Source organism: Zea mays, chromosome 8 (genome assembly GCF_902167145.1).
Source record: "Zea mays cultivar B73 chromosome 8, Zm-B73-REFERENCE-NAM-5.0, whole genome shotgun sequence".
Taxonomy (NCBI): Eukaryota; Viridiplantae; Streptophyta; class Magnoliopsida; order Poales; family Poaceae; genus Zea; species Zea mays.
The window spans coordinates 434746-459665 of NC_050103.1; the positions used below are offsets into that span (position 1 = coordinate 434746).

At 44.5% G+C, this 24920-nt stretch overlaps 1 protein-coding gene across 3 annotated transcripts; it reads left to right on the forward strand.

Moving 5' to 3' along the window:
- The first annotated feature begins 7730 nt into the window (after positions 1-7730).
- Positions 7731-10276, forward strand: ms23 (Male Sterile23). 3 transcript variants are annotated; one of them, XM_008656793.1, is made up of 4 exons: positions 7731-7822; positions 8652-9283; positions 9380-9811; positions 9944-10276. In XM_008656793.1, the coding sequence occupies exons 2-4, from the start codon at positions 8690-8692 to the stop codon at positions 10013-10015; spliced, it is 1098 nt and encodes a 365-aa protein (XP_008655015.1). In that variant the 5' UTR covers positions 7731-7822; positions 8652-8689; the 3' UTR covers positions 10016-10276. The 3 variants fall into 3 exon arrangements, with proteins under 3 accessions (XP_008655015.1, XP_008655013.1, NP_001149921.1); XM_008656791.2 differs by lacking the exon at positions 7731-7822 and adding an exon at positions 7865-8017; NM_001156449.1 differs by lacking the exon at positions 7731-7822 and adding an exon at positions 8168-8329 and having other exon boundaries at positions 9944-10231.
- Positions 10277-24920: the final 14644 nt, after the last annotated feature.

Here is a 24920-nt window from a genome sequence, read left to right on the forward strand (position 1 = left end):
TGTAGGTCTACATAGTGTAGGAACATACCACAAAAAGTTTGGGAGACAAAATCAAAAAAATAAAAATACACTTTGCCGAGTGTCTGGATAAGACACTCGGCAAAGCTTCCTTTGCCGAGTGCCAGCTGCGTGGCACTCGGCAAAGAATAGGGAAAGAGTCTTTGCCGAGTGTCACCAACGGGACACTCGGCAAAGAATGCTTTGCCGAGTGCCAGCGATCTGGCACTCGGCAAAGCTTATTTTAAAATTAAAAAAAAAACTTTGCCGAGTGCCAGATCACGGGCACTCGGCAAAGCGCCCTATTACAACGGCCGAATGCTTCTTCTTCCTCACTCTCTCTCTCACTCACTCACTCAAACGCCGTCACCGCCGCGCCCTCACCGTCGCCGCCGTGCCGTACCTCGTGCCCGCGCCGCGCCGCCGCCGTGCCCCATCGCCCGCGCCGCCGCCGCGCGCGCCCGTGCGCCATCGCCGCCGCGCGCGCTCCCGCGCCGCCGCGCGCCCGTGCCCGCGCCGCCTCCGCGCGCCCTCGCCCGCGCGCGCTCCCGTGCCGCCGCCGCGCGCCCGCGCTCGCCCTCACGCTCGCCGAAGCCGCGTCCGCCGTGCCCGCGCTCGCCGTGTCGTTGCCCGCGCTCGCCGTGCCGTGCCCCTCGTCGTGTCGCGCCCTCGCCCGTCGTCGTGCCCCTCGCCTAACCCCTCGCCCTTGCCCGTGCCCCCGCCGCGGCCCCGCCCACCGCCCCCGCCCGTGCCCCCGCCGCACTCCTCGTCCGTCGTGACCCCGCCGTTTCCCCGCCGTGCCCTCGCCCGCCAGGCGCCTCGCCCGCGACCCGACGCCTCGCCCGCGACCCGTCGTCTCGCCCGCGCCCCGTCGCCTCGCCCGTGCCAAAACCTCTAAGGTGATTACTTGATTTATGTTATACGTGTATGATTTATATGAAATGATTAGTTTTAATATTAAGTTAGTTATATACGTGCATGATTAGGTTAATATGTAGTATTGTGGATTGCCGGCCATCGTGCCGTTGAATTATGCGTGGATGTCAGCCATCGTGCTGATAGTTTTATTTGCAGGATTTTGAAACCTCCCCGTGCAGGGGAGGTGCTGCCGAAATTTTCTGTTGCTAGGCTTCTGTTAGAGGATGGAGGACCGTGAGTGGATGTACATGGGCCGTAGAGGAAGGAACGATGTCACCACTGAATGGATTAGAAAGACCGATGATTTCGTGGAACGGGCATATGGCGAAGCTGCTAAAGGGGCGAAGCTAGTCCCATGCCCGTGCGGCAAATGTGACAATCGGAAAAGAAAACCAAAGAAGGTCATGGTAGAACATATTTGGAAGAATGGATTTACGCCGGGCTATACTCGGTGGATATTTCATGGTGAAGCGCATCGTACGAGAGAGGAGGTGTTGAGACAACGTGTCGAGGATTATGACGCGGATGCGGGGGTAGCAGATATGTTGAACGACTATCAGGAGGCACAATACACGGGAGGATGTATGGATGACGAGCCAGAGCCGACTGCAAAGGCGTTCTACGACATGTTCGACGCGGCACAGAAACCCCTTCACGGCCAGACAAAGGTTTCTCAACTGGATGCCATTGGGCGTGTAATGGCATTCAAGTCGCAGTACAGCATGAGTAGAGACGCATTCGATGGCTTGTTGACGGTTATTGGGAGTCTGCTTCCGGATGATCACGTTATGCCAAAGAGCATGTACGAGGCACAAAAACTACTTCGTGCACTCAAGATGACGTATGAGCAGATTCATGCTTGTCCGAAGGGCTGCGTGCTATTTAGGAAAGAATACGCAGAGGCAAAGTACTGTCCCAAGTGTAATTCGTCTAGGTTTATGGAGGTAGACTCTAGTGATGGACAGAAGAGGCAGCTCGACATCCCCTTGACAATCCTACGACACCTTCCGTTCATACCGAGGATCCAGCGTCTTTACATGACAGAGGAATCCGCGAAACAGATGACATGGCACAAAAATGGAAAACGATACAATCCTGACAAGATGGTGCACGCATCAGATGATGAAGCATGGAAACACTTTGATGACATTCACCGTGAGAAAGCCGAAGAGGCTCGTAATGTACGTGTTGCGTTGGCCACAGATGGGTTCAATCCCTATGGAATGAGCGCTGCCCCGTACACATGTTGGCCCGTGTTTGTTATCCCAATCAATCTCCCCCCTGGTGTGTGCTTTCAAAGGCAGAATATATTCGTGTCGTTGATAATTCCAGGACACCCGGGCAACAAAATGGGCGTGTATATGGAGCCTTTGATCGATGAATTGGTACGTGCCTGGGAGGAAGGGGTATGGACGTATGACCGAGCTACGAAGACAAACTTCAGAATGCATGTTTGGTACCAGTACTCCATGCATGACTTACCGGCGTATGGGCTACTCTGTGCCTGGTGTGTTCACGGTAAGTTCCCATGCCCAGTTTGCAAGGAAGCTCTTAGGTTCATTTGGTTGAAAAAGGGTGGCAAATATTCGTCCTTCGATAAACATCGACAATTTCTTCCTGCTGACCATCCATTCCGCCTAGACATCAAGAACTTTACGAAAGGTGTCGTAGTGACAGACCGCCCACCTGCAACGATGACTGGTGCCGAAATTCGTCAACAAATAGATGGGCTCGTGGCCAATACAGAAGGTGGTTTTGTGGGATATGGTGAGCAGCATATGTGGACACATAAGTCTGGTTTGACTCGGCTCCCCTATTATGACGACCTGCTCCTTCCACACAACATTGACGTGATGCACACTGAAAAAAATGTTGCCGAGGCACTGTGGGCAACAATTATGGACATTCCTGATAAGTCAAAGGATAATGTGAAGGCAAGAGTGGATCTGGCAGCGTTATGTGATAGACCAAAACTAGAGATGAAGCCGCCAAGTGGCGGAAAGACATGGAGAAGGCCTAAGGCCGACTTCGTCCTAAGAAGGGCCCAGAGGAAGGAAGTACTTTAGTGGATCAAAATTTTGATGTTCCCTGATGGGTATGCAGCTAACCTGAGTAGGGGGGTGAACTTATCTACTATGCGAGTCTTAGGGATGAAGAGTCATGACTTCCACATATGGATTGAACGGATTCTTCCTGCGATGGTTCGAGGCTATGTCCCTGAGCATGTCTGGCTAACGCTTTCAGAGTTGAGCTATTTCTTCCGTCAGCTTTGTGCAAAAGAGTTATCTCGGACCGTGGTTGCAGACTTGGAAAGATTGGCCCCCGTGTTACTGTGTAAGCTTGAGAAGATATTTCCACCCGGCTTCTTCAATCCAATGCAGCATTTGATTCTTCATCTCCCCTATGAGGCACGAATGGGGGGCCCCGTGCAGGGACGTTGGTGCTATCCAATCGAGAGATGTCTAAAGACTATTCGAAAGAAATGTAGAAATAAATGCAAAATCGAGGCTTCCATTGCAGAGGCATACATTCTAGAGGAGGTCTCAAACTTCACAACAACTTATTATGGTGACAAACTGCCGAGCGTGCATAATCCACCCCCTCGTTACAATGATGGCGACAATGAATCGAACCTTAGCATATTTCGAGGCCAACTCGAAAGCGCAAGTGGCTCGACCACGAAGACCCTGACACATGAAGAGTGGCGACATATCATGCTATACGTATTGACCAACCTTGAAGAGGTGACGCCATACATGGAACAATTTCTTCATGAATTCTGGCGTCGATCAAGGGACCCCACTCCACAGGAATATGACGCTCTTCTTAGAAAGGGTGCGAGAAATGGGTTGCCCGATTTCATTTCCTGGTTCAAACGTAAGGTACGTGCTTAGTTTGTAAAAGAGATACGCCTTTGAACTCAATTTAGCGTCTTTTAACTTGCGAATACTTGCAGGGCCAAAGAGATCCGTCTATGAGTGCCGAGTTGAGACAAGTAGCCAACGGCTTTGCTTATAGGGTCAAGAAATATTCTGGGTATGACGTCAATGGATACCGTTTTCGCACAACACACTACGACCAAAGTCGGCCCAATCGGAAAACAACGTGTTCTGGAGTCTTTACGCCGGGGCTTGACAATGTCGATTATTTTGGACGAATTGAAGAAATATATGAGCTCAATTTTTATGGTTCCAAACCTCTTACTCCAGTGATATTCAAATGTCATTGGTTTGACCCTCAAGTGACGAGACGGACACATTCTAATCTTGGGATAGTCGAAATTCGACAAGATTCCACCTTAGCAGGAGACGATGTCTATATCGTGGCCCAACAGGCCACACAAGTGTATTATCTCCCATATGCGTGTCAAACGAAAGAACATCTTAAGGGTTGGGATGTTGTGTATAAGGTATCGCCGCATGGGAGGTTACCTGTTCCTAACGATGAAGATTACAACTTAGACCCGGACACATATGATGGAGAGTTCTTCCAAGAAGATGGGCTAGAAGGGCGATTTGAGATAGACTTAACAGAAGCTATCGGAATGAACGTAGATATTGAAATGGTTGTTGATGAGGAGGATGATGAGGTGCAAAATGATAATGACTTAGTAATCCTTGAAGGCAATGATGAGGTTGCGTCTTCCGATGGTGTTGAGATTGAAATGCTTGATAGTGATGATGAGAGTTTTGATCCGGCTAACCCCGACACATATGAAGATTATTTTTAATCGATGTAATGCTATATGACTTTTTATTTCGCACCTGTTTTTAAATACATCTTTTTATATGTGCTTATTTGTTTACTCTTAATTGCAGGTTGTTGGACAAATATGGTGGGCGGTTTCCTGAGGAGGAGGAGGGGGAGGAGGAGTAGGACGGCGGACGATGCAGAGCAGGCAGCGCAGCAGCACGAGGCAGAGCAGGCAGCGCAGCAGCAGGCGGCGCCTCAGGACGACGACGACCAGCAGCAGGACGACGACGACCAGCAGCAGGACGCCTCAGGTTCAGGCGGCTCTAGTTCGAGGAGCATCTACCTGCGAGGCCCCGCGAGTCTCCCGCCGCGTCCCATACTTCGGGACAGACGGCCGTTGATTCGGCCGGAAGGGGAGAGGTATGTAACTTTATGTTCTTCATTCTTGTTCATATTATGTGTTCAAAATCATAATATAAACTAATACTTTTTATTTATCACTTGGACAGGTCTTGGACGGTTTTGGATTATGCTGGGGGTCATCGTCGCCCCCCCAACAACATCCTCGGCCTGCTGTGCAGGGAACACTTCCCTGGACTTGTGGAGTACGCCGGAGTGACGGGCCCAGCCTTCACCTTCGACCACTACGCCGTCGCCCCCGATGCAGTAGACCGGGACGGCAGGGAATTCAATAACAAGGCGGAGCGGGTGAAGCAAGAGCTGTGGGTAAGTCTTAGTATAATATAAAATATGTCGCATTCGTTGCAAATTCTTGAAATAATGTATGGATACATCGTTTTTGTATGCAGGATTTCTTCAGATGCGATGCTGGATACGAGGCTAGGGCGGATGTGGTGGCCACCACGTGCTGTAAGAAGCTCGTCGTGGACATGCACTATGAGGCCCGCATCCAGGCCATCATCACCTACCACGGCTCCGTCCTTGGGGAGAAGGTGACCAAACCTCAAGCCCGAACAATGTCGTTGACCAGGGAGCAGTACCTGCAGGTAAAGTCATGCATGTTTGGTACCAGTACTCCATGCATGAATTTTATTTTATCTTCTGATATGCACTTTATGTGTTTACTTTGCAGGTGATTCCACATTGGTGCGCCGCACATCCTCTCTGCTGGGAGCAGATGGTGGATAGGTGGTGTTCGGCTGAGTGGGACGAGGCGCACACAGCTAGCCGGGAACGGCGTTTGCAGATGCAAGGCCCCTCGCACCACCAAGGCAGCCGGAGCCTGGGCCAATATGCCGAAGCATGGGTACGCCACCTTTTTTATTTAGATATATAGCACTAAGTTAGATATTATTTCTAACTATCTCGTTGGTTTTCGTTGCAGTCGGCGTCACATGGTGGCAGGCCTTGTTCCACCTTCTCGGCCTATGCTATGGCCCATAAGGGTAAGGCGACGTCCGACGTCACCTACAACCCGGATGACGGGCCCGAGGCCTACACCAACCCCGCCGTCTACAGCCGCCTCCATGACTACACCGCCATGGCGCAGGAGGTCCATGGCCCAGACTATGATCCGAGCACCGAGCCTATCGACCCCGATGTGCTCATGAGGGTCGGAGGAGGCAAGAGACATGGGCGGTACTGGATTGCCGACAGGGCAATCAACTCGTCCTCCACTCCCACTCTGTCTCAGGTGAGAGCAAGGAGCATGGGCTCGAGCCCAGCCATTCGACCTCGGCACGACAGCTCACATCATCGCATACAGCAACTCGAGGTTAGTACTTCTATAACTCGTCCTTCCTTTAGTTATATATCTAGTCTTTGAGTTACTATAACGTTGGCTTGTAATATTACAGACCCAACTAGAAGAGATGGAGGCGAGGATAATGGCGGAGCGGGCGGCGGCTGATCAGAGGATGGCGGAGATGTTCCAGTACATGCAGAGCCTTGGCGCCGCACAGGGCATCGCTCCGCCACCTCCATTGTTCCCCCCAGTTGACCCTACTCTCTTCCACACTCCTGTGAGTATCAAAATTGTAGTTAGATGTTTGTAATGCATCTGGTATAACACATGCTATCTCTTCTCTGTGCAGGGGCAATCTGGGGCGGCATCCAACAACCCTCCGGAAGGGTTCAGCCCAACGCAACCCCGGCCAAACCGCCCACCTCCATGAGTCATTGTTTTAGACTTCAGAACTTATGTATAATACTTATGTTTCTGTTTGATACTTATGTGAGAGCTTGCGACGTTTGAGACTTATGTTTGTGTTTAATACTTGTGTTGAACACTTATGTTTGTGATGGATATTTATGTTTGTGGTCACGGTTTTATGTTTGTGTTGGCTATTTATGTCTGTGATGATATCTGTGATGTATATATGTGATATCTTCTGTTTGTGTGGATGGAAAACAAAAAACAAATAAAAAAGGTACATACTGGTCACTTTGCCGAGTGTAACACTCGGCAAAGAGGCTCTTTGTCGAGTGTCTGGGTCATAACACTCGGCAAAGAGCACAGGCCTGGGCACCGACTTAGGTTCTTTGCCGAGTGTTATGTCGCTGGCACTCGGCAAAGAGGTCGTCTTTGCCGAGTGCCAATTGGGACACTCGGCAAAGAGCCTGACATGGGGACCCTCCCTGGCGGGCTCTTTGCCGAGTGTCCCAAATGGCACTCGGCAAAGAAGGCGGCTTTGCCGAGTGCTGCCAGGAGGACACTCGGCAAAGATATCTTCGTTGCCGAGTGTCAACGGTGACACTCGGCAAAGCCGCCGTCTCCGTCAACCGGCGCCGTAACGGTCGCTTTTCTTTGCCGAGTGCTCCCTGACACTCGGCAAAGATCTTCGCCGAGTGCCCGAGAAAAAGTACTCGGCAAAGAAGTCTTTGCCGATGCACTGTTTGCCGAGCCTTCTTTGCCGAGTGTTACACTCGGCAAAGCCTTTGCCGAGTGTTTTTAGGGCTTCGCCGAGTGCTTCCGGCACTCGGCGAAGCTATTGATTCCGGTAGTGTTGGTAGCTAGGCAAGCTAATGGGGTACATATGGAAGGAGGAAACCAAGTCGATCGTCGTCGTAGCATGTCGGTGTGGGTACTACACTACACACACATATACATGGGCAACGCAAGGCCACCTTTCTGAATCCTGCATGAGCGTGTACCACTAGAATTGTCAGTGTGTGCGGTGTATGGCAGGTTTTTGGTTCGGCAAGTGGGGCCCTCCGGGGAGGAATCTCAGTAACAAACCGCTCTTCTGAAAAGGTCAGCCATCCCCGGTCCGGTCCGGTGATGTCGTCGCTGTCGCTCTGCTAGCTTGCTGCCGATCCCCCCCCCCCCCCCCCCCCCTTCTTCTCTCTACCCCTCCCTCCACCTCATAAATACTTAGTTTAATAACCTTGCACTGCCGCAGTAGCCCTTAACTGCTGCTATCTATCTCTTTTCTGAAGGAAAAAAAAGGTTTGATACTCCTCTACCTAGCTAGTCCTGCATGCCGCTAATGTGCGTCTTGCCTGTTTATTTGTTCTTAATAAGGGCTGCCTATCTATTATATTTTGCACCTGTTTTGCTGTGTTCTTGGTAACTAGCTTAATTCCTTCGCCTACAATCGTCAAATCCCCCCCATCATCAGTCAGATGAACTTTTGATCGAATTGAAGTTGTTCTTCTAATTCGGCCCCAGCAGCGCCCATGCATCTGGTTTTATTTGCTTTCTGTTGGGTATAATATGCAAGACCTTTTGTTGCTAGGGCAAGGCTGCAACCACATGCGTGTACTGAACTCATGATGTAACTCATCCTTTTTGTTTGCTCACAGAATCACTACTCTACTGCACTTCCTTTTCATCCGATCCGCAATCTTTTTTTTCTTTTACATGCTTTAGTTTTCTCTCTTTCTTGATTACAAACATGATTACTGGAACTTTCTTAGGCTGCCTTCCCCTTCCTTGGATCTGCTTTAGTTTTCTTTTTTGGGCTACCGCGCGCGGCTTATTTGAGTTTATCACTTGCTGCATATACATAATATATATATACATGCATGCGATGGCGTTCATGTTACTCAACTACAGATCTGTTTCTGTTCGTGTGTTTCAGTTCAGCGCGCAGTTAAGCATAGCAGGACGACCACGACGATGTATCACCCGCAGTGCGAGCTCCTGACGATGGCGCACGAAACGCCGGACCTGGACGCCGGCCAGCCGCACCTAACCGTCTCCGGCGTCGCCAGCATCCCGGCAGAGCTGAGCTTCCACCTGCTGCACTCGCTCGACGCCGCGGCGGCGGTCAATCCCGTCACGGCGCCGCCGCAGTCCACCATCGACTACTTCCTCGGCGGCGCCGATCCCCACCAGCAGGCCATGCAGTACGAGCCGCTGCCGCCCGCCGCGGGCGGCCACCACCAGTACACCATGGACATGTTCCGCGACTACTGCGACGGCCACTACCCCACCGCCGAGCCGTACATCCGCGGGACAATGACTGGAGCCCTCGTGTTCGGGGCCACCGACGACGACGACTCGGCCGCTGCCTACATGCCCGGGGGGCACTTTGAGACCTCCCCGCCGCCGCCACGCGCCACCGGCCGCGGCAGGAAGCGGGGCAGGGCGCTGGGCGGCGGCTTCCATGCTGTGCTGGCCAACGGCGTCGAGAAGAAGGAGAAGCAGCGCCGGCTGCGGCTCACCGAGAAGTACACCGCCCTCATGCACCTCATACCCAACGTTACAAAGGTCGTACCAAATCCTCCTCTTATGTTCGTCCATCGTTTCAAATTAAGTTAAAAAATTAATTCACGGTTCTTGTTGTTTATTTTTTGCGCACTGCAGACTGATAGGGCGACGGTGATCTCGGACGCGATCGAGTACATCCAGGAGCTGGGGAGGACGGTGGAGGAGCTGACGCTGCTGGTGGAGAAGAAGCGGCGCCGGAGGGAGCTGCAGGGGGACGTCGTGGACGCGGCGCCGGCTGCGGTGGTTGCTGCCGCCGGTGAGGCGGAGAGCTCGGAGGGCGAGGTGGCTCCTCCGCCGCCGGCCGTGCCGCGGCAGCCGATCCGGAGCACGTACATCCAGCGGCGGAGCAAGGACACGTCCGTGGACGTGCGGATCGTGGAGGAGGACGTGAACATCAAGCTCACCAAGCGCCGGCGCGACGGGTGCCTCGCAGCCGCGTCGCGCGCGCTGGATGACCTCCGCCTTGACCTCGTCCACCTCTCCGGCGGCAAGATCGGTGACTGTCAAATCTACATGTTCAACACCAAGGTACATACGAATACGATACGTAGCCATTGATCGATCTGTAATTCTGTAGCCTGACGATTCCGAGGTTTCTGGTGCTAAAAAATGCATCTTTTTTTCTCAGATGACAATGCTTTCTGTCTTTGTTCACCGCAGATTCACAAGGGGTCTTCAGTGTTTGCGAGTGCAGTGGCCGGTAGGCTGATGGAAGTGGTGGACGAGTACTAGGCTACCATGCACTTGAATTTCTAGCTAGCTCTACGTACCGCGCTGCTATGAATCTAGCTATAGCGTTTCTTGGATGAAAGACTAGTTAGTTGTTACCTTCTATCTTTGCTTCAATTAAATCCGCTTGCTCGTTACAGACTGAGTTTGTTTCTAAATGTCAAGGTTGTTTTGGTCAAATTGAATAAATTGGCACACTGGCCTGTGAGGTTATTATATATATTTATGTGTTTATTACTGGTCTATTAATTTGTCTTATTATTAATGTATTGCCTGTCAAGGAATAAATGGTATGATGACCATATTTATGCATAGATAGGATCGGATGAGTAGGTTCACTTGCTTGAGTTCACCGGTATAATTCCGGATACATCTGGTTAGGTCATCCTTTGGTCAGCTGCCCGCAAGCTTAACTCCGTGCGATATACAATATACAGATTTTATTATGGTTTTCCCCTGAACCTTCGTGACTAACTATGTTATCATTTTTATAGCTTTATAGTCTACAAACTGTTTTATACTCAGCTTGATAAGTACATTCTGGTTTGGACGATGGTTTTTTTTTCTTGCAAAATGAATTTGTCTTCAGCCTTTACGACTACATACAGTTTAGTTTGTATTAATTGATACCGGAAGATCAGATTCGGACCACATATAAACAAGGAATATATAGCACGTACTCGCTGAACCTTAAATATAGTCAGGAAAATAGAGGGTTAACTAAACCGATCCAGAAACCAATTACATTGATATTGACTCTATTCTTCGTTTAGAGACTACTAGCACTACTACAAACATATAATCTTCTTTGACATTTTGATTATGTCACAGATAGAAGGTTTTCTTTTTGTCATAGTTTTGTTGTTACGACGAAAATGTCATATATTGTCATAAAAAGTACATATTAAAGGACCGTTTGCGACCAAAGGCAAACAAACATTATAATTGTAGTGACGAAAAATATATTCATTATAAGTCTTTAATGCTCTAAATTGTCATAAACGAGTCCTAAAACATCATAAAATGTAGTATTGAACCATTGCCATGCGGCAATTTTGTAACAGATATATTTATCATAAATGGATCGACATGACATGATTAATTTTGTCACAAGTGGGATAAGATGGTAGGTGACATGGCAGCTAACGTGTTAAACCAATTATGACAAATATTTTCATCATAAAGCATGATGACGTGGCGGCAAATAGGGGCGAAAACGAAAACGGTAATTTTCGGATATCGTGAATCGTTTTTGAAATTTTACCGAAATTTAGAGCAAAATGAAAACGGTTACAGTAAATACAGAAATGAAATAGGTAGAAAAAATCGAAAACAGAAACGATTTGGGTCTTTTCTGACCGTTTCCGAAAATTACTATTTTTATTTGATATTTTAACATCGGTAACGAATTCGATATTTTTTTAGAAAAATATTAAATCTGAACTGATCTTTATAAATTCATCTTAACTTGGAAAAATATGAAACTAAGTTTATCATTTTCCTATAATCAAGATCTGTATATATTTTATAATTGTTTAAAACTTTTATAGATTTTATTTATGTTTTCTTACTGATTATTACTCTTGATACATATATTTATAATTTGCACGAGAACCTGAGAAGCACCATAAAGACACCAACCATGTTGATTATGCCAAGTAATAGGTGTACAATTATAATGCAAGTGTCATGTCATTATACATATCTTGATTCTATAGTCATAAGCTACTAGACTTACAGTTGCTTTATTTAAATACATGATAATAATTTTGTTATTGTATTACAATGTCTTATATTTTTTGTGACTTCCTACCTTATATTTAAATGTATTATAAATTATTATTTAATCAAGTTACATAGCTAATTCTATATGCTCCATAGTTTGATGTGTGGTATTGTTTTATGTTTTTATGCATGGTTATCAATGTATTTCCAATCGGAAAGTTTTGGTTTATAAGGTATTGTGTTATGACTATCTAACTATATGTATCAACTTGTATTTGTGAGATATTGCTTTAATACTTTGTGATATTTTCTCTAATCTTTCATGAATTTGTGAATATTTATATACTATTACTAATTTTTATGTGGATATATGACTTGTGTGATTTTTTGAAGTCAATTGAGGGTACATATTACGATTTTTACCGAATTTTAGATTTTGACCTTAACCAGTGTATTTTTCGCACCGAACTTTCATTTTCAATGTTTTCAAATTACTGATGTTGTTTTCGTTTCCAGAGTTATTGTTTTCGATTTTGTTTTTGAGTGAAAACATGGAAACATAAATGGTTTTAGTGTTTAGAAAAAACACTAGTACAGAGAAGATCTATACTGGCGGTCGTAAACCTATTTTTAGTGGCGTTTATCGTAACCGCCAGTGCTAGGGGCCAGTAAAAATCATTATTTTTACAGGCGGTAACTGAAGACCGCCAGTGAAAATCGATTTTCACTGGCGGTCGACGTAATAAAACCGCCAGTGAAAATCGATTTTCACTGGCGATCGACGTAATAAAACCGCCAGTGCAAATCGTTTTCAGGAAACATAAAACAGATTTTTAAAATATTAAAAAAATTTATTTGTATTAGGACCACCCCACCCCACCCGCCAGTCGCAAGTCGCGGCATTTTTCGCTATGACATGCCTTGTGTCTAGTTTGTAGTTGTTTTCTCCACATATTACAACCATTTGAGTATAAATTGCTTATTTGAGACCCTAAACAAATTCAAATAAAAAAGTTGTCAACTACAAAGATAAATAACTTTTGAAGTTCTACAACTTTTATTTTGACACTTTTTTCATCCGAGGCAGTTTGCAAAATTTGAATTTTAAATTTGACATACTTAGATTCAATTTTTGAGAACCGAAATAAGTTCAAATAAAAAAGTTGTCAACTACAAAGTTTCATAACTTTTAAAGATCTACAAATTTTATTTTGGTGGTTTTGTCATACAAGGTCGTTTGCAAAACTCGAAAAATTAAGGATAAAAATGATTTGTAGTGGCGGTTCCTTAAGAAAACCGCCACTAGAAATCGTATTTCTACTGGCGGTTCCTTAAGAAAACCGCCACTACAAATCATGGATTTCTACTGGCGGTTTTCTTAAGGAACCGCCACTAGAAATACGATTTCTAGTGGCGGTTTTCTTAAGGAACCGCCACTAGAAATAGCACAGTCGGTGGATAACAGGATCCGTCTGTAAAAATATATGGGTGCCGCAGGCTTTGAGCTCTTTTCTACTAGTGAAACTAACTATTCTTTTTAGGGTAGATGTAGAAGAAGTGACCAAAATTGTCATTGTCGAGATTTTAGCACCTTCACCCTCCTACAATTGCATTTGGTGCAGTAATCAATGGGAGATACACCTCTGATTGTTGTTGCGTAGTTCTTGCATAACTCGAGCTCCCGTCTATGGCGGTGAATTGGGTGAATGACACATAGAGAGAAGGCAATGACAAACTATAGAGGGATATCACAAGGCAACGAACCAAAGATAGAAGAGAGATGACATGATGAAAGTAGCCTAGAGGGGGTGAATAGGCTACACATAAAAATTCCAATAAAAACTCAAGACGAGCTGAGATCAACCGGTGCAGGCCGATTCTATGCTACCAAGGGCAGTTCAACCACTCTGAACTGGTTCAACTAGTTAGGTCACAAATAAGGTGAAATAATCTTTAGAATTAACAAAACCCGTGCACAAAATATACTTTGATACGTGATGTTCTTGACGTTTCAATGATGTGTATGTGCAGATCTGAAAGAGATAATTCCACAAAACCTACGCACAAAAGGTTATGTGCCAATCTTGCACTCTATGGTGAAAATAATAGCAAATGTGAACAATCACAATAGCGAGGAACACAAGATTTACTTCGAGGTTTGGTCACACCACAAAGGTGCCCTACGTCCATGTTGAAGAGCCCATAAATGGTCGGGTCTTTTTCAACTCTAACACAACAAGAATACTGAAAATCCCCGTCAGCTATTTTAATCCCCTTCGGTTTTGTCCCAAGCCGACGGCAATTAAGCAATCCTCGTCGGCCGTTCCCTGGCCGACGGGAGTTAATAATCCCCATCGGTCGCTTGACCAGGCGGACGGGAGTTAAAAATCCCCGTCGGTCTCTGGACCAAGCCGATGTGAGTTACTAATGTTAGGGACACACCCGAGAGTTCAAACTTCATTCCTTCTGTCTTTCTACTGCCGCCGCCGCCCGTGTTCTGCATCGTAGCCGCTGACGCCTGTCTTGTCTCCCACCTCCGCCGCTGCCGGTGTTCTCCCCCACCGTAGCCGTCTCCCGTACCCGCCCCGGCCACAGCCGCCGCCGGTACCCGCCCCGCCCACCTTCTCCTAGCTAGGGGTGGATAACGAGCCAACTTGGCTCGGCCGAGTTCGAGCTAGCTCGTTAAGCTAACGAGCCAGCTCGGCTCGCACAGAGTCAGCTTGGCTCGGCTCGTTTACGAGCTCGAGCTGGCTCGTTTAGCTCGCGAGCCAGAGCAGAAAAAATAAAATGTACATAATAATTATTTTTTTAATTTATTTCAAACTAACTTAAAAATAGAAAATAGTAATTATACTCATAGTTTCACAAACCAGGTCAATATAACACCAAATTAGCACAATTCATCACTCATTAATTCACAATTCACATACATGTTCATCAGTTTAACCCATAATTATATTTGCATAAACCAAATTAACACATAGACATAGTTCATTAATCATTAGTTTAATTCATAGGCCATAGACACCTCATATTTATATAACATGTTCATCAATTATTCTGTAAATGATATGCATATAGTTTCGTTTTGCTGGAATATGGTAGCTCGTTTAGCTCGCGAGCTGGCTCGTTAACGAACCGAACTAGGATGTCAGCTCAGCTCGTGAAAAAATTCAAACGAGCCGATCCGAGCCGAGCCGAGCTGACTATGAACCGAGCGAGCCAGCGAGCCGCGAGCATTTCGTCCAGCCCTACTCCTAGCCACTGCCGCCCATCTTGTCTCCCGCCACCGTCGCGGGTGTTCTCCCCGGCCACAACCGCTGCCCGTACCCACCCCGGCCACAGCTGCCGCCAGTACCCGCCCCGCCTCCTAGTCGCCCTGCCCACGCCCCACCTTCTCCTAGCCGCGGCTCCGACGTACTCGCGCTGCCACCGACGCTGCACCAACTCCGACCGACGCTGTCCATCATCGTCGTCCACGTCCAGGTGTTTGCTCTATCACAGTTAAATAAATTTTTTATGATTAGCAGTATAAACAAATGGTTCATGATTAGAAGTATGATTATGGTGGTTTTTATTTTCGTCGGTTTTTATGGCCGACAGGAGTTAACTGTAATGCGATTACAATTTGTTTAATATTGTTATTTGTTTGTATGATTTGACCTAATATGATTTGATGTTTGATATTTGTTATTTCTAACTTGATTTTGTAAATATGATATGATGTATTTGATATTATTATTTACTGAATTTGATGTTATGCAAGTATTAATCAATTGATAGATTTGATGTTATAGGTAATGAATTTGATGTTCTGCAATTATAATTTAATTTGATGGATTAGATGTTGCAAATATTGTTAATTGATGAATATCATGTTAATATGATGAAGGTGATGTTATGTATATATGTAGTTTTACTACTTACCTATAGATGTGTGTGTGACGTGTAGAAACATGAATGTCTCACACGCACTCCTTACTCGTACACAACCGCAATAATGGGCGATAGACGTGATTGGATGTATGAAGGTTTCAAGAAGGGTGGATGTCACACAAGTGAATGGTTTGCCAAGGCTCAGATGTTTCTGGACCATGCAGCTGCTTTGTCATAAATAGATAATATTAGGTATCCATGCAATAAATGTAGAAATATGACGAGCCACACCAAGAGGCAGGTCATACTACACCTGTGCTTGCATGGTTTTGTGCCAGGCTATAAGGTCTAGTATGTCCATGGGGAGTCACGCCTTGAACGAGCATCAGAAGTAGAAGTTGATGACGGTGAAGATGTTGATAGGATGGACCATATGCTTGAGGATCTGCAGCCTGAATTGGCCCAGATCATCATTATTCACCAACACCGGAGGTTCAGAAGTTCTTCGACCTCCTCAAAGCGTCAGAAGAGCCTCTTCATGGGGAATTCGTGACATGACTAATGTCAATCAAGTCCAAGTTTGCATTCTCTATTAATTGTTACAAAGAGCTTGTGGATTTGATTAGCGAGGTTATTCCTACGGGTCACAAGATGCCCAAATACATGTACTAGTCCAAGAAATTGCTTCAAGGTCTTGGTATGGAGTATGAGAAGATTGATGTTTGCCAGGACAACTGCATGCTTTTTTGGAAGGAACATGGCAGAGAGCAGAAATGCTTAAAATGTGGGAAGTCAAGGTACGTGGATCTTGTAAATGAAGATGGGGAGAAGATGGTGACAAAGGTTGCACATAAACAGCTTCGGTACATGCCTCTCACTCCTAGAGTGAAATGTTTGTTTTTTCTCGAGAAAGACCGCTATGCACATGAGGTGGCATAAAGATTGTACGGACAGACAAGATGGGTTAATGGTGCACCCGTCAGATGGTGATGCATGGAAGGCTCTTGACAACTTTGATCCAGAGTTTGCCAGCGATGCAAGAAACGTTCGTATCGGCTTGGTAACTGATGGTTTCTGACCTTTCAATATGACTGCTGCGTCGTATTCATGTTGACATGTCATTACCATACCGTACAACCTTCCACCTACTCTTTGCATGAAATATGAGTTTATGTTCCTATGTCTTGTTATACCTGGGCCTGAGCATCCTGGCGTACACCTCAATGTGATGCTTCAACCACTGATTGAAGAGTTAAAGAAGCTATGGCAAGGAGTGGAAGCCTATGACTGCTTCAAGAAGCGGAAATTCAATCTTTGTGTTGTGTATATGTTCTCAGTTCATGATTTTATGGCGTATGGTATTTTCTCTGGATGGAACGTGCATGATAGATTGATGTGTCCTTATTGTGCTAAAGATACAGATTATTTTCGTCTTAGTGTTGGTGGCAAGATATGTTATTTTGATTGCCATAGATGTTTTCTACCCTTCAATCACCCCTTCAGAAGGCAGAGAAAGGAGTTTAGGAAGGGCACCATCGTCACAAAGGGACCACCCAAGCGACGTAGTGGGATAGAAATTACATAAGAGCATAGGAAATTTGTCCTAGACGAGAGTGGGAAAAGGTATCAAGGTTTTGGTGAGGAGCATAACTGGACTCACATATGTGGCTTGTGGGAGCTTCCTTATGCTAAGTCATTGATTTTGATGCACAACATCGACGTCATGCATCAAGAGAGTAACTTTTGCCAAGCCCTCATAAATACATGCATGGATTTCTAGGATAAAACAAAAGACAATGACAAGGCACGCATGGACTTAGCCGTGATATGTGATCATCCAACCCAAGTGCTTAGAGAAAATGGAGGCAAACCCAAAGCTGACTTTTGTCTTAAACCTAAGCAATGGAAAGAAGTGATGAAGTGGATGAAGGATCTAAAATTCCCCGATGGTTATGCTGCTGGTTTTAGAAGATCAATGAATTTGAAAACAATGAAGATGAATGGACTAAAGAGCCATGACTTCCACATAATTATGGAAAGGCTCGTGCCTATAATGTTTCGTGGGTACATTTCCGATGTTGTGTGGAAAACAATAGCTGAAGTTAGCTATTTCTATAGACAGCTGTGTGCTAAAGAAATAAGAAGAGATGTGATGGAACAGCTGGAGAAAGTGGCACAGGTGCTTTTGTGCAAATTCGAAAAAATATTCCCACCGGGTTTCTTCAATCCTATGCAACATCTATTAATACATCTTCCATATGAGGCTAAGGTATGTGGTCATGTTCAGTACAGGTGGATGTTTCATATAGAAAGAGCATTGAAGAAGCTTAGAGCAATGGTAGGCAATAAGGCAAGAGTTGAAGGATGTATTGCAGAACAATTTAAACTGAAGGAGGTAGCACACTTCACAAGTTGTTACTTTGTAGAAGAACATAATGTATTTGCTCGAAAGAAGAGGTACCATGATGATAAATAAGAGATGCCTCCGTGTAGTTATCTTTCGATTTTTCAAACAAACGACAAAGCTGTTGGTCTACCCAAGGCATATCACCTCACTATGGAAGAACAGAAGTCTGCTTTACTGTACATGTTCATGAATATGCCTGAGGTGGAGAAATACTTTGTGTAAGACTTATTTACTTAAATTGTTCATATGTGAATTAGTTTATGTTCTCAAATATCTCATGTCCTACAATAATATTTGACATGGAGTTTGATGAACAAAACATGAGGTGTCTCGGTAGGCCAACAACGAGAGACATAGACAAATTGTGACGTGATTGAATGCATGGGCGACCTAATTTCATTATATGGCTTTGGGACCGTGTAAGTCTCAATTATGTGGCTCTGAGACCTCATTTTAGTTAACTAATATTACAGAATTTGCTAATGCTTTGTGGCATAATTGACAGTTTGGGGAGGAAATGAATTTGAATGATGACTTACGTCAGTTATCTATTGGAAGCGTAACTGCCAAAAGCTATGGACGTTACGACGTTAATGGATATCGCTTTCGTTCAAGCATTTTCGAATCTAGTCATCCTATGGATGCCACTCAAAATAGTGGAGTCGTTACTAGGGCAACTGACATAGAAGGACACGAAGCCTGCTATTACGAAAAAATCAAAAATATAATCGAGATTACATTTGCTGGACATAAGCCTTAAGAACTAGTTTTCTTTGAGTGTAAATGGTATGACCCGAAGTATTATAGGACCAAATTTGGGATGACACAGATCCAACCTGAAAAATTGCTTCAAGGACACGACACGTATATCCTTGCCCATCAAGCAGACCAAGTTTATTTCTCGACATATCCATGCAAAAAGTTGTCTACATGGAGGGTTGTGTACAATGTAAATCCCTGCGAACACATATACACTCCTGGTGAGGATGAATATCAATTTGGTCACCTTGAGCAGGTTGATGAGGTGTTTCAAGAAGAAGAGTTGCTAAATAGTTTTGATATTGATCCTGTACCGGCATTAGATTCACTAGTTGCAGACATTAACGACTTAATTTTTCTCGAGAGACGGAGAAGACAAACTATTAGGAGAAAAGTTACATGGCGACCTCTGCATAGAAGAGAACAAATAGATCCTGATTTTGATGATATTTGACAAGTAAATTATTTTGTTCATTCATTTGTTTCTAATTTTTAAGGATTATGTCATTTTAACATTCCACTAATGAATAATTTCTTATTTTGAAGCAGGATGCCGCCAAAGTCGAAGAAGTCAGTGAAGGGGTTGTCCAAGGGCCTGGGCCTATTTCAGGGCAGTTCTTCAAGCAGCAGCATACGTCGAGAGCTGTTGATCGCTGTACATGGAGATGAGGTAACATATTTTGTACAAATAAATTTGTTTCCGTATTTACCTGTATCTAAATCTTGAGTTGTATGTACCAGGATGAGCAGCACACTGAGGAGCGGCACAATGAGGAGGAGCAGCACAATGAGGAGGAGCAACACAATGAGGAGGTGCAGCACACGACATGGGACCAGGCCACGCAGCAGCACCAGCCATGGGACCAGTGGGACCACTAGAGAGAGCAGTAACAGGTGTGGGACCAGTGGGGCCAACAGGCCCAACCGGCTGACAACCCGATGGATGATGCCTTAGGAGGCTCTTCAGCGACACACACACGTCGCTCAAGAAAAAGCCACTCAGTAAAGCCTCGTCATGCGATAGAGCGAGAGGCTGATAGGATCTTAATCATGCCTCATGGAGATCGGTGAATGTAATATATTAACCTGTCTCATATAACTATTATGTGTATTGTTAATGTTTTTGTGTAATGCATGAATTGGGAGGACCTGTCCTTTGATGGCAAGGGACACCACACTCAGGTTAACCTTATGTTGGGTTCTCTTTGCCACCTTCACTACCCTAGTATAGTGAAGGTGTCGGACGAAGATAGCATCGATGAGGTGCTCGTCAGTACCTGGGACGAGTACAAGTTAAAAAAGGAACAAAACCACACCGACAGACAGGGACTTGCGTCATGACTTTTGGGTATGAATTCTTTATTGTTTTTGTTTTGTTTCTTAATATTTTAATTCCACGACTTATACCATTGTATTTGTATTCCTTATGTTGTAGCTTCGATATCGGTTGCCTGATAGAGAGGATAACATGGGGCACGTTGAACGTGTGTTCTAAAACAATGCAAAGAAGCTGGTGAAGGATGCCATATACTATGCGAGAATTCAGGCTACAAACATGTATTTTCAAAATCATCTGGAAGAAGCAGGCCCCTTGAACAAAAAGGAAGGGTCCTCAAAGATATATTTGACTGAGGATCAATATCGTGAGGTTAGTATTCAATTTGTTTTACCCTTTTTATTGATTGCTGTGATTGATATAATATGTAACATTGTGTGTGCAGGTGATGGTTCCATGGATGGCGCCCGTGCTTGATGCGTATTATGCTTGGTGTCGATATTAGGCTTCCGAAGGCTTCCAGAAAGCATCAGCGCATCACAGGCAATGTCGAGGAACCAATCCTAACCACAAGTTTGGCGGTGATGACATGCTCTTAAAAGCAAAAAGAATGGTATGTTTGATGTAGCTATGTCGATCACCAAATAGTACGATTGCTTATGGATGTTTTTTGTTTATACATGAAGCTACAAGTGGCTAAAAGCCTAGTGACATTGAGGTCTACAAGGAGGGCTACAAATGACTAGACCCTAACCAGCTCTGCAGTCAGACAACCACGGATCGGCTGGTGAGTTTTGGCCCAAAATTACATACGTTCAAAGTGTAGAAATTCCTGCATTTGTAAGGTTGTGAATGATGTATAGGCGGCATATGGGGAGGAGGTGGTTTGGCACCATGGCCCTGACTTTGACTGGCGAGATGAACCGGTGGATCCCTCGATGGTGTACGTAAGTGGTGGTGGAAAAGCGCATGGACGGTAAGCTCTAACTTATGAAATTACATGGTTGACACTAAATTGATCATGCAATAATCACAATTTTTAAATCACTTATAGATATGCACTCTTCGACGGATTCATTGACTCGTCGTTGGTGAGATCTCAGAGGATGAGTTGGAGATTATGAGGATGCGTGAGGAGATGAGACAACAACGAGAATTTATGGAGGCTTGCAATGCACATAACCAAGCGATGTATCAAGTGAGTATACATAATCTGAACTCTAAGTTATTATATTTCAATACAACATCTTCAATAGTAACACATGTTTAACAGTTAATGCAGCAACAGGGCATGACACCAAATATTCCACCGCCACCACAATGGAGCCAGTTTGCATCCACACTAGCTCCGGTCCGTTAATCTTAGCAAATTCGGTTAATAACATTGTCTAAACTAGCAATTCATCTAGTTAGTGTAGTAGCAAAACATAAACTGTATACTTAACTTGTTGAATATTCATTAAATAGGGATTGGGGACTCAACAGTTCAACACCCCTCCGACACATATACCTGCACCTGGAGATATGATACATTTGATAACTCTCGATGAATTTATACACTTGTATACTTGTTGATATTTGCATTTAACATGTTGATATTTGCATTAAACATGTTGATGTTTGCTAACTTGCATAGGTTACGCCCGAAGCAAGTGGTAGTGGGTATGATCCCACAACAGGTACTGGATTTGTTGAGTCTCTCTTCGCGTTCCCTCCTCCTGGTGGCGGCAGCGGTCAAAGCTCTAACCATCCAAGTGGTGGTTATCCCTAAATATGGTGTTTGGTCGTATTTGTTTCTTAACTCGTGGCGCTATGTTTTTCGTGAACTAAACACTATAACTTATCTCATTGTTCCTATTTGAAATGTTTGTGTAAACTATGTTGGTGATGTGAAGTTTGTGATATGTGAATTGATTATCAATGTATGTGTTTGTAATGTGACCAATTTGTATGATGATATATGTTATGTGTGTTGTTGTGTGCAATTGTGGAGAAATAATGACCTCATTTGGTGCTGGTTTGCAGCAGTATAGGTTAATTCTCGTCGGCTTGACCATAGTCGACGAGAATTAACTGTTAATTCATGTTGGTTCTGTAACTCCCGTCAGCCATATCTAGCCAACGGGAATAATTCAAATAATTCCCATGGGCTAGATATGGCCGACAGGAGTTAAAGAACTGACGGGAATTAACTGTTAATTTCCGTCGGCTAGAAGTAGCCGACGAGAATTAGTAATTCCCGTCGGCTGCATACAAGTCGACGGGAATTACTAATTCCCGTCAGCGTCCGACGGGAAATAACTTATCCCCGACATCTAATTTCCGTCGGCTTAGAACCGACGGGAATTAACCAGATACCGATGGGAATTACTAATTCTTGTCGGTTTAGGGCTTATTCCCGTCGGTTCTGAGCCGACGGGAATTACATGGATTCCTGTAGTGTAATCCTCCCTTCACCGACCGTAGAGATCAAGGTAAAGTCACTTACTCAATTTGCTCAACAAACGGGTGATACAAATTTCTTGAGGTCATCCATAAGATTGGAGATTCTCAAGCGACGTCTAATCGGCTAAGAGCTAGAAGCTCCAAGAGTAACAAATCTGCATGAGTCAATGTTTTCTCAAGCAAGTGAGAGAGAGATGAATGCTCAAGAACTATGATCCTAACTTCACACCAATATTTTCTTCAAAGCGTTGGAGAGGAAGATATTTGGGGTGAGAGATATTCGGGAAGAGTTAGGTTAGAGTTGAATACGCAGAGAGTAAATGTCACTTCCAGTTTTAAGGGCAAAACAGAATGCATAGCATATATGTGTCATGATCTATTTCCACACATATGTTGACGTCACAAGTGTAATATATCAAAGAAACATTGCATAAAAGTGTAAATAGAGATTATAATAACATATTACACTTCGAATCGACATAATGTCTTAAACTTTATTACTTATCAAAGTACAGCAGAACATGAGCATTCTTCCACATGAAGATGACCGAGGGTATCACTAGACTAGCATCCATCGAGTTCACCATCAATCTTCATATGCAAATTTCTAATCAAAATTAAGCAAGAGGTGAACTCACTTACGGTGGGGGCTCATCAAGTGGGGGAATATGCAAGGTTAACATGGTAAGTCTAAGGTTCAATGCAATTAGCATTTTAATTGGTCAATATTTTATTATCAACACCTGATTACTAAGTATAAGTATATACCAAACCCATATTAAGCACAAGCAACATTCGTCAGCATATATGTATCATCAGCATCAAACTCAGAACCACTTGAACCAAAATTGAACATGATTTATTTTCATCTTCAAGTTCAATTATCATGTGAGGGTCCATGCTGCTCTTAACCATGAGCACGACTGATATATTAGTTTTACACTCTGCAGAGGTGGTACAACTTTACCCAGAAGTCGTGTATCCCCTCTAGCCTGGGTTGATCGGATCCATATTCACTACCGAGGTGAATGGTTAGGGATCCACTATGAGGCTTTCACACAATAACTTAATACAATACAACCTGCTAATGTTTCTAGGCCAGTGTGGTGACCCTCTTGGTGAGGTACCTTAGCCAAGAATACCACCCCATGTTAACTTGAGCCACCACCACTGTCGTCCCCCCTCTCACCCATATTTTAGGAAAGGTTGCTAAGCACTAAGCACGTTAAGCTAATTATCAAAGCCAGAGCCATGATAGCACTTGTGGTTGCTGTTTTACTGGATGGTCACTCCATGTTCCAATTAACACAATATGATCTTGCTTAATCATCGGATTAACAATAATGTAAAATTACCATTTGGAACATTAATATAATTAGCAGGAGTACTAGCATAAAGTTAAAGTTGTAGCAATAGAAGCTACTTGATTAGATCATAATCCCAGGTTAAACAAGGAGTAAGGTTGGAAAAAGTTAGGTGTATCTAAATAGGTAACCCATCAAATTATGCATATCATAAATATAAACCTTAGTTATCATGTGTTGATTAGGATAAAAAAGAGTATGCAGGGGGAGAAGTCCACTTGCCTTGCTCAAAGGAAACTTGAGATTCTTTCATGGAATAGATCGTGTTTCTCAACTATGGGATCAATCATTGAACATCACATAAACAAATAAAAAGAAACAAACACCACTAATAACATACAACAATCATCATAAATCAAACTAAAAGAAAGCATAATTAAAAGATCATTTCTTTTCAAAAACATCACAAGCAATGGTTATAACAAAATATACTCTTTTCGGAAAGGTTTGATCTATATTTTATAAAACAAGACCTAAGCTTGAAAATATCTTAATTATAAATACACAAATATTAAGTCTACCACTTTAATCTATAAAAGCCATATTTGGTACATCTATCGTTATGGTTTAAAAGATTATAAAACACATTTGTCAAACATTATTAAACATTATTTATGGAACATAATGTACCCTGCGGAGGGATCCATGCGCAAGGCTTCAGTGGCTCCATTCACACGAGACATCTTGTATGTATGTTCGATGTAGTCGTACGCAGTCGATGCAGGCAGATGTACGCAATGCAGTCCCTCGAACAACGTCGGCGACGAGGAACTTTATCGGCGCTGGTCGAGCGAATGAAGCGAGCAATCGTGAGTACGCTCCCCAAAAACCTGATCGCCCGCACATCCGTGCAAGTGTAGCTCTACGGACGGTGATTTCGAAGGCTTGCTCTCCCACACTCTCTTTGCTCGCAGAAGGTGGGACGTGAATGGGTTGTGTGCAACGCATCTGAGACTGTTCCTACGTGTTGTAACCAGAAGCAGCCTCACATCCTCCGTATATGTACACGTGAAGAGGGAGGCGAACAGACAGTAATGGTCGCCATCAGAGTTACTG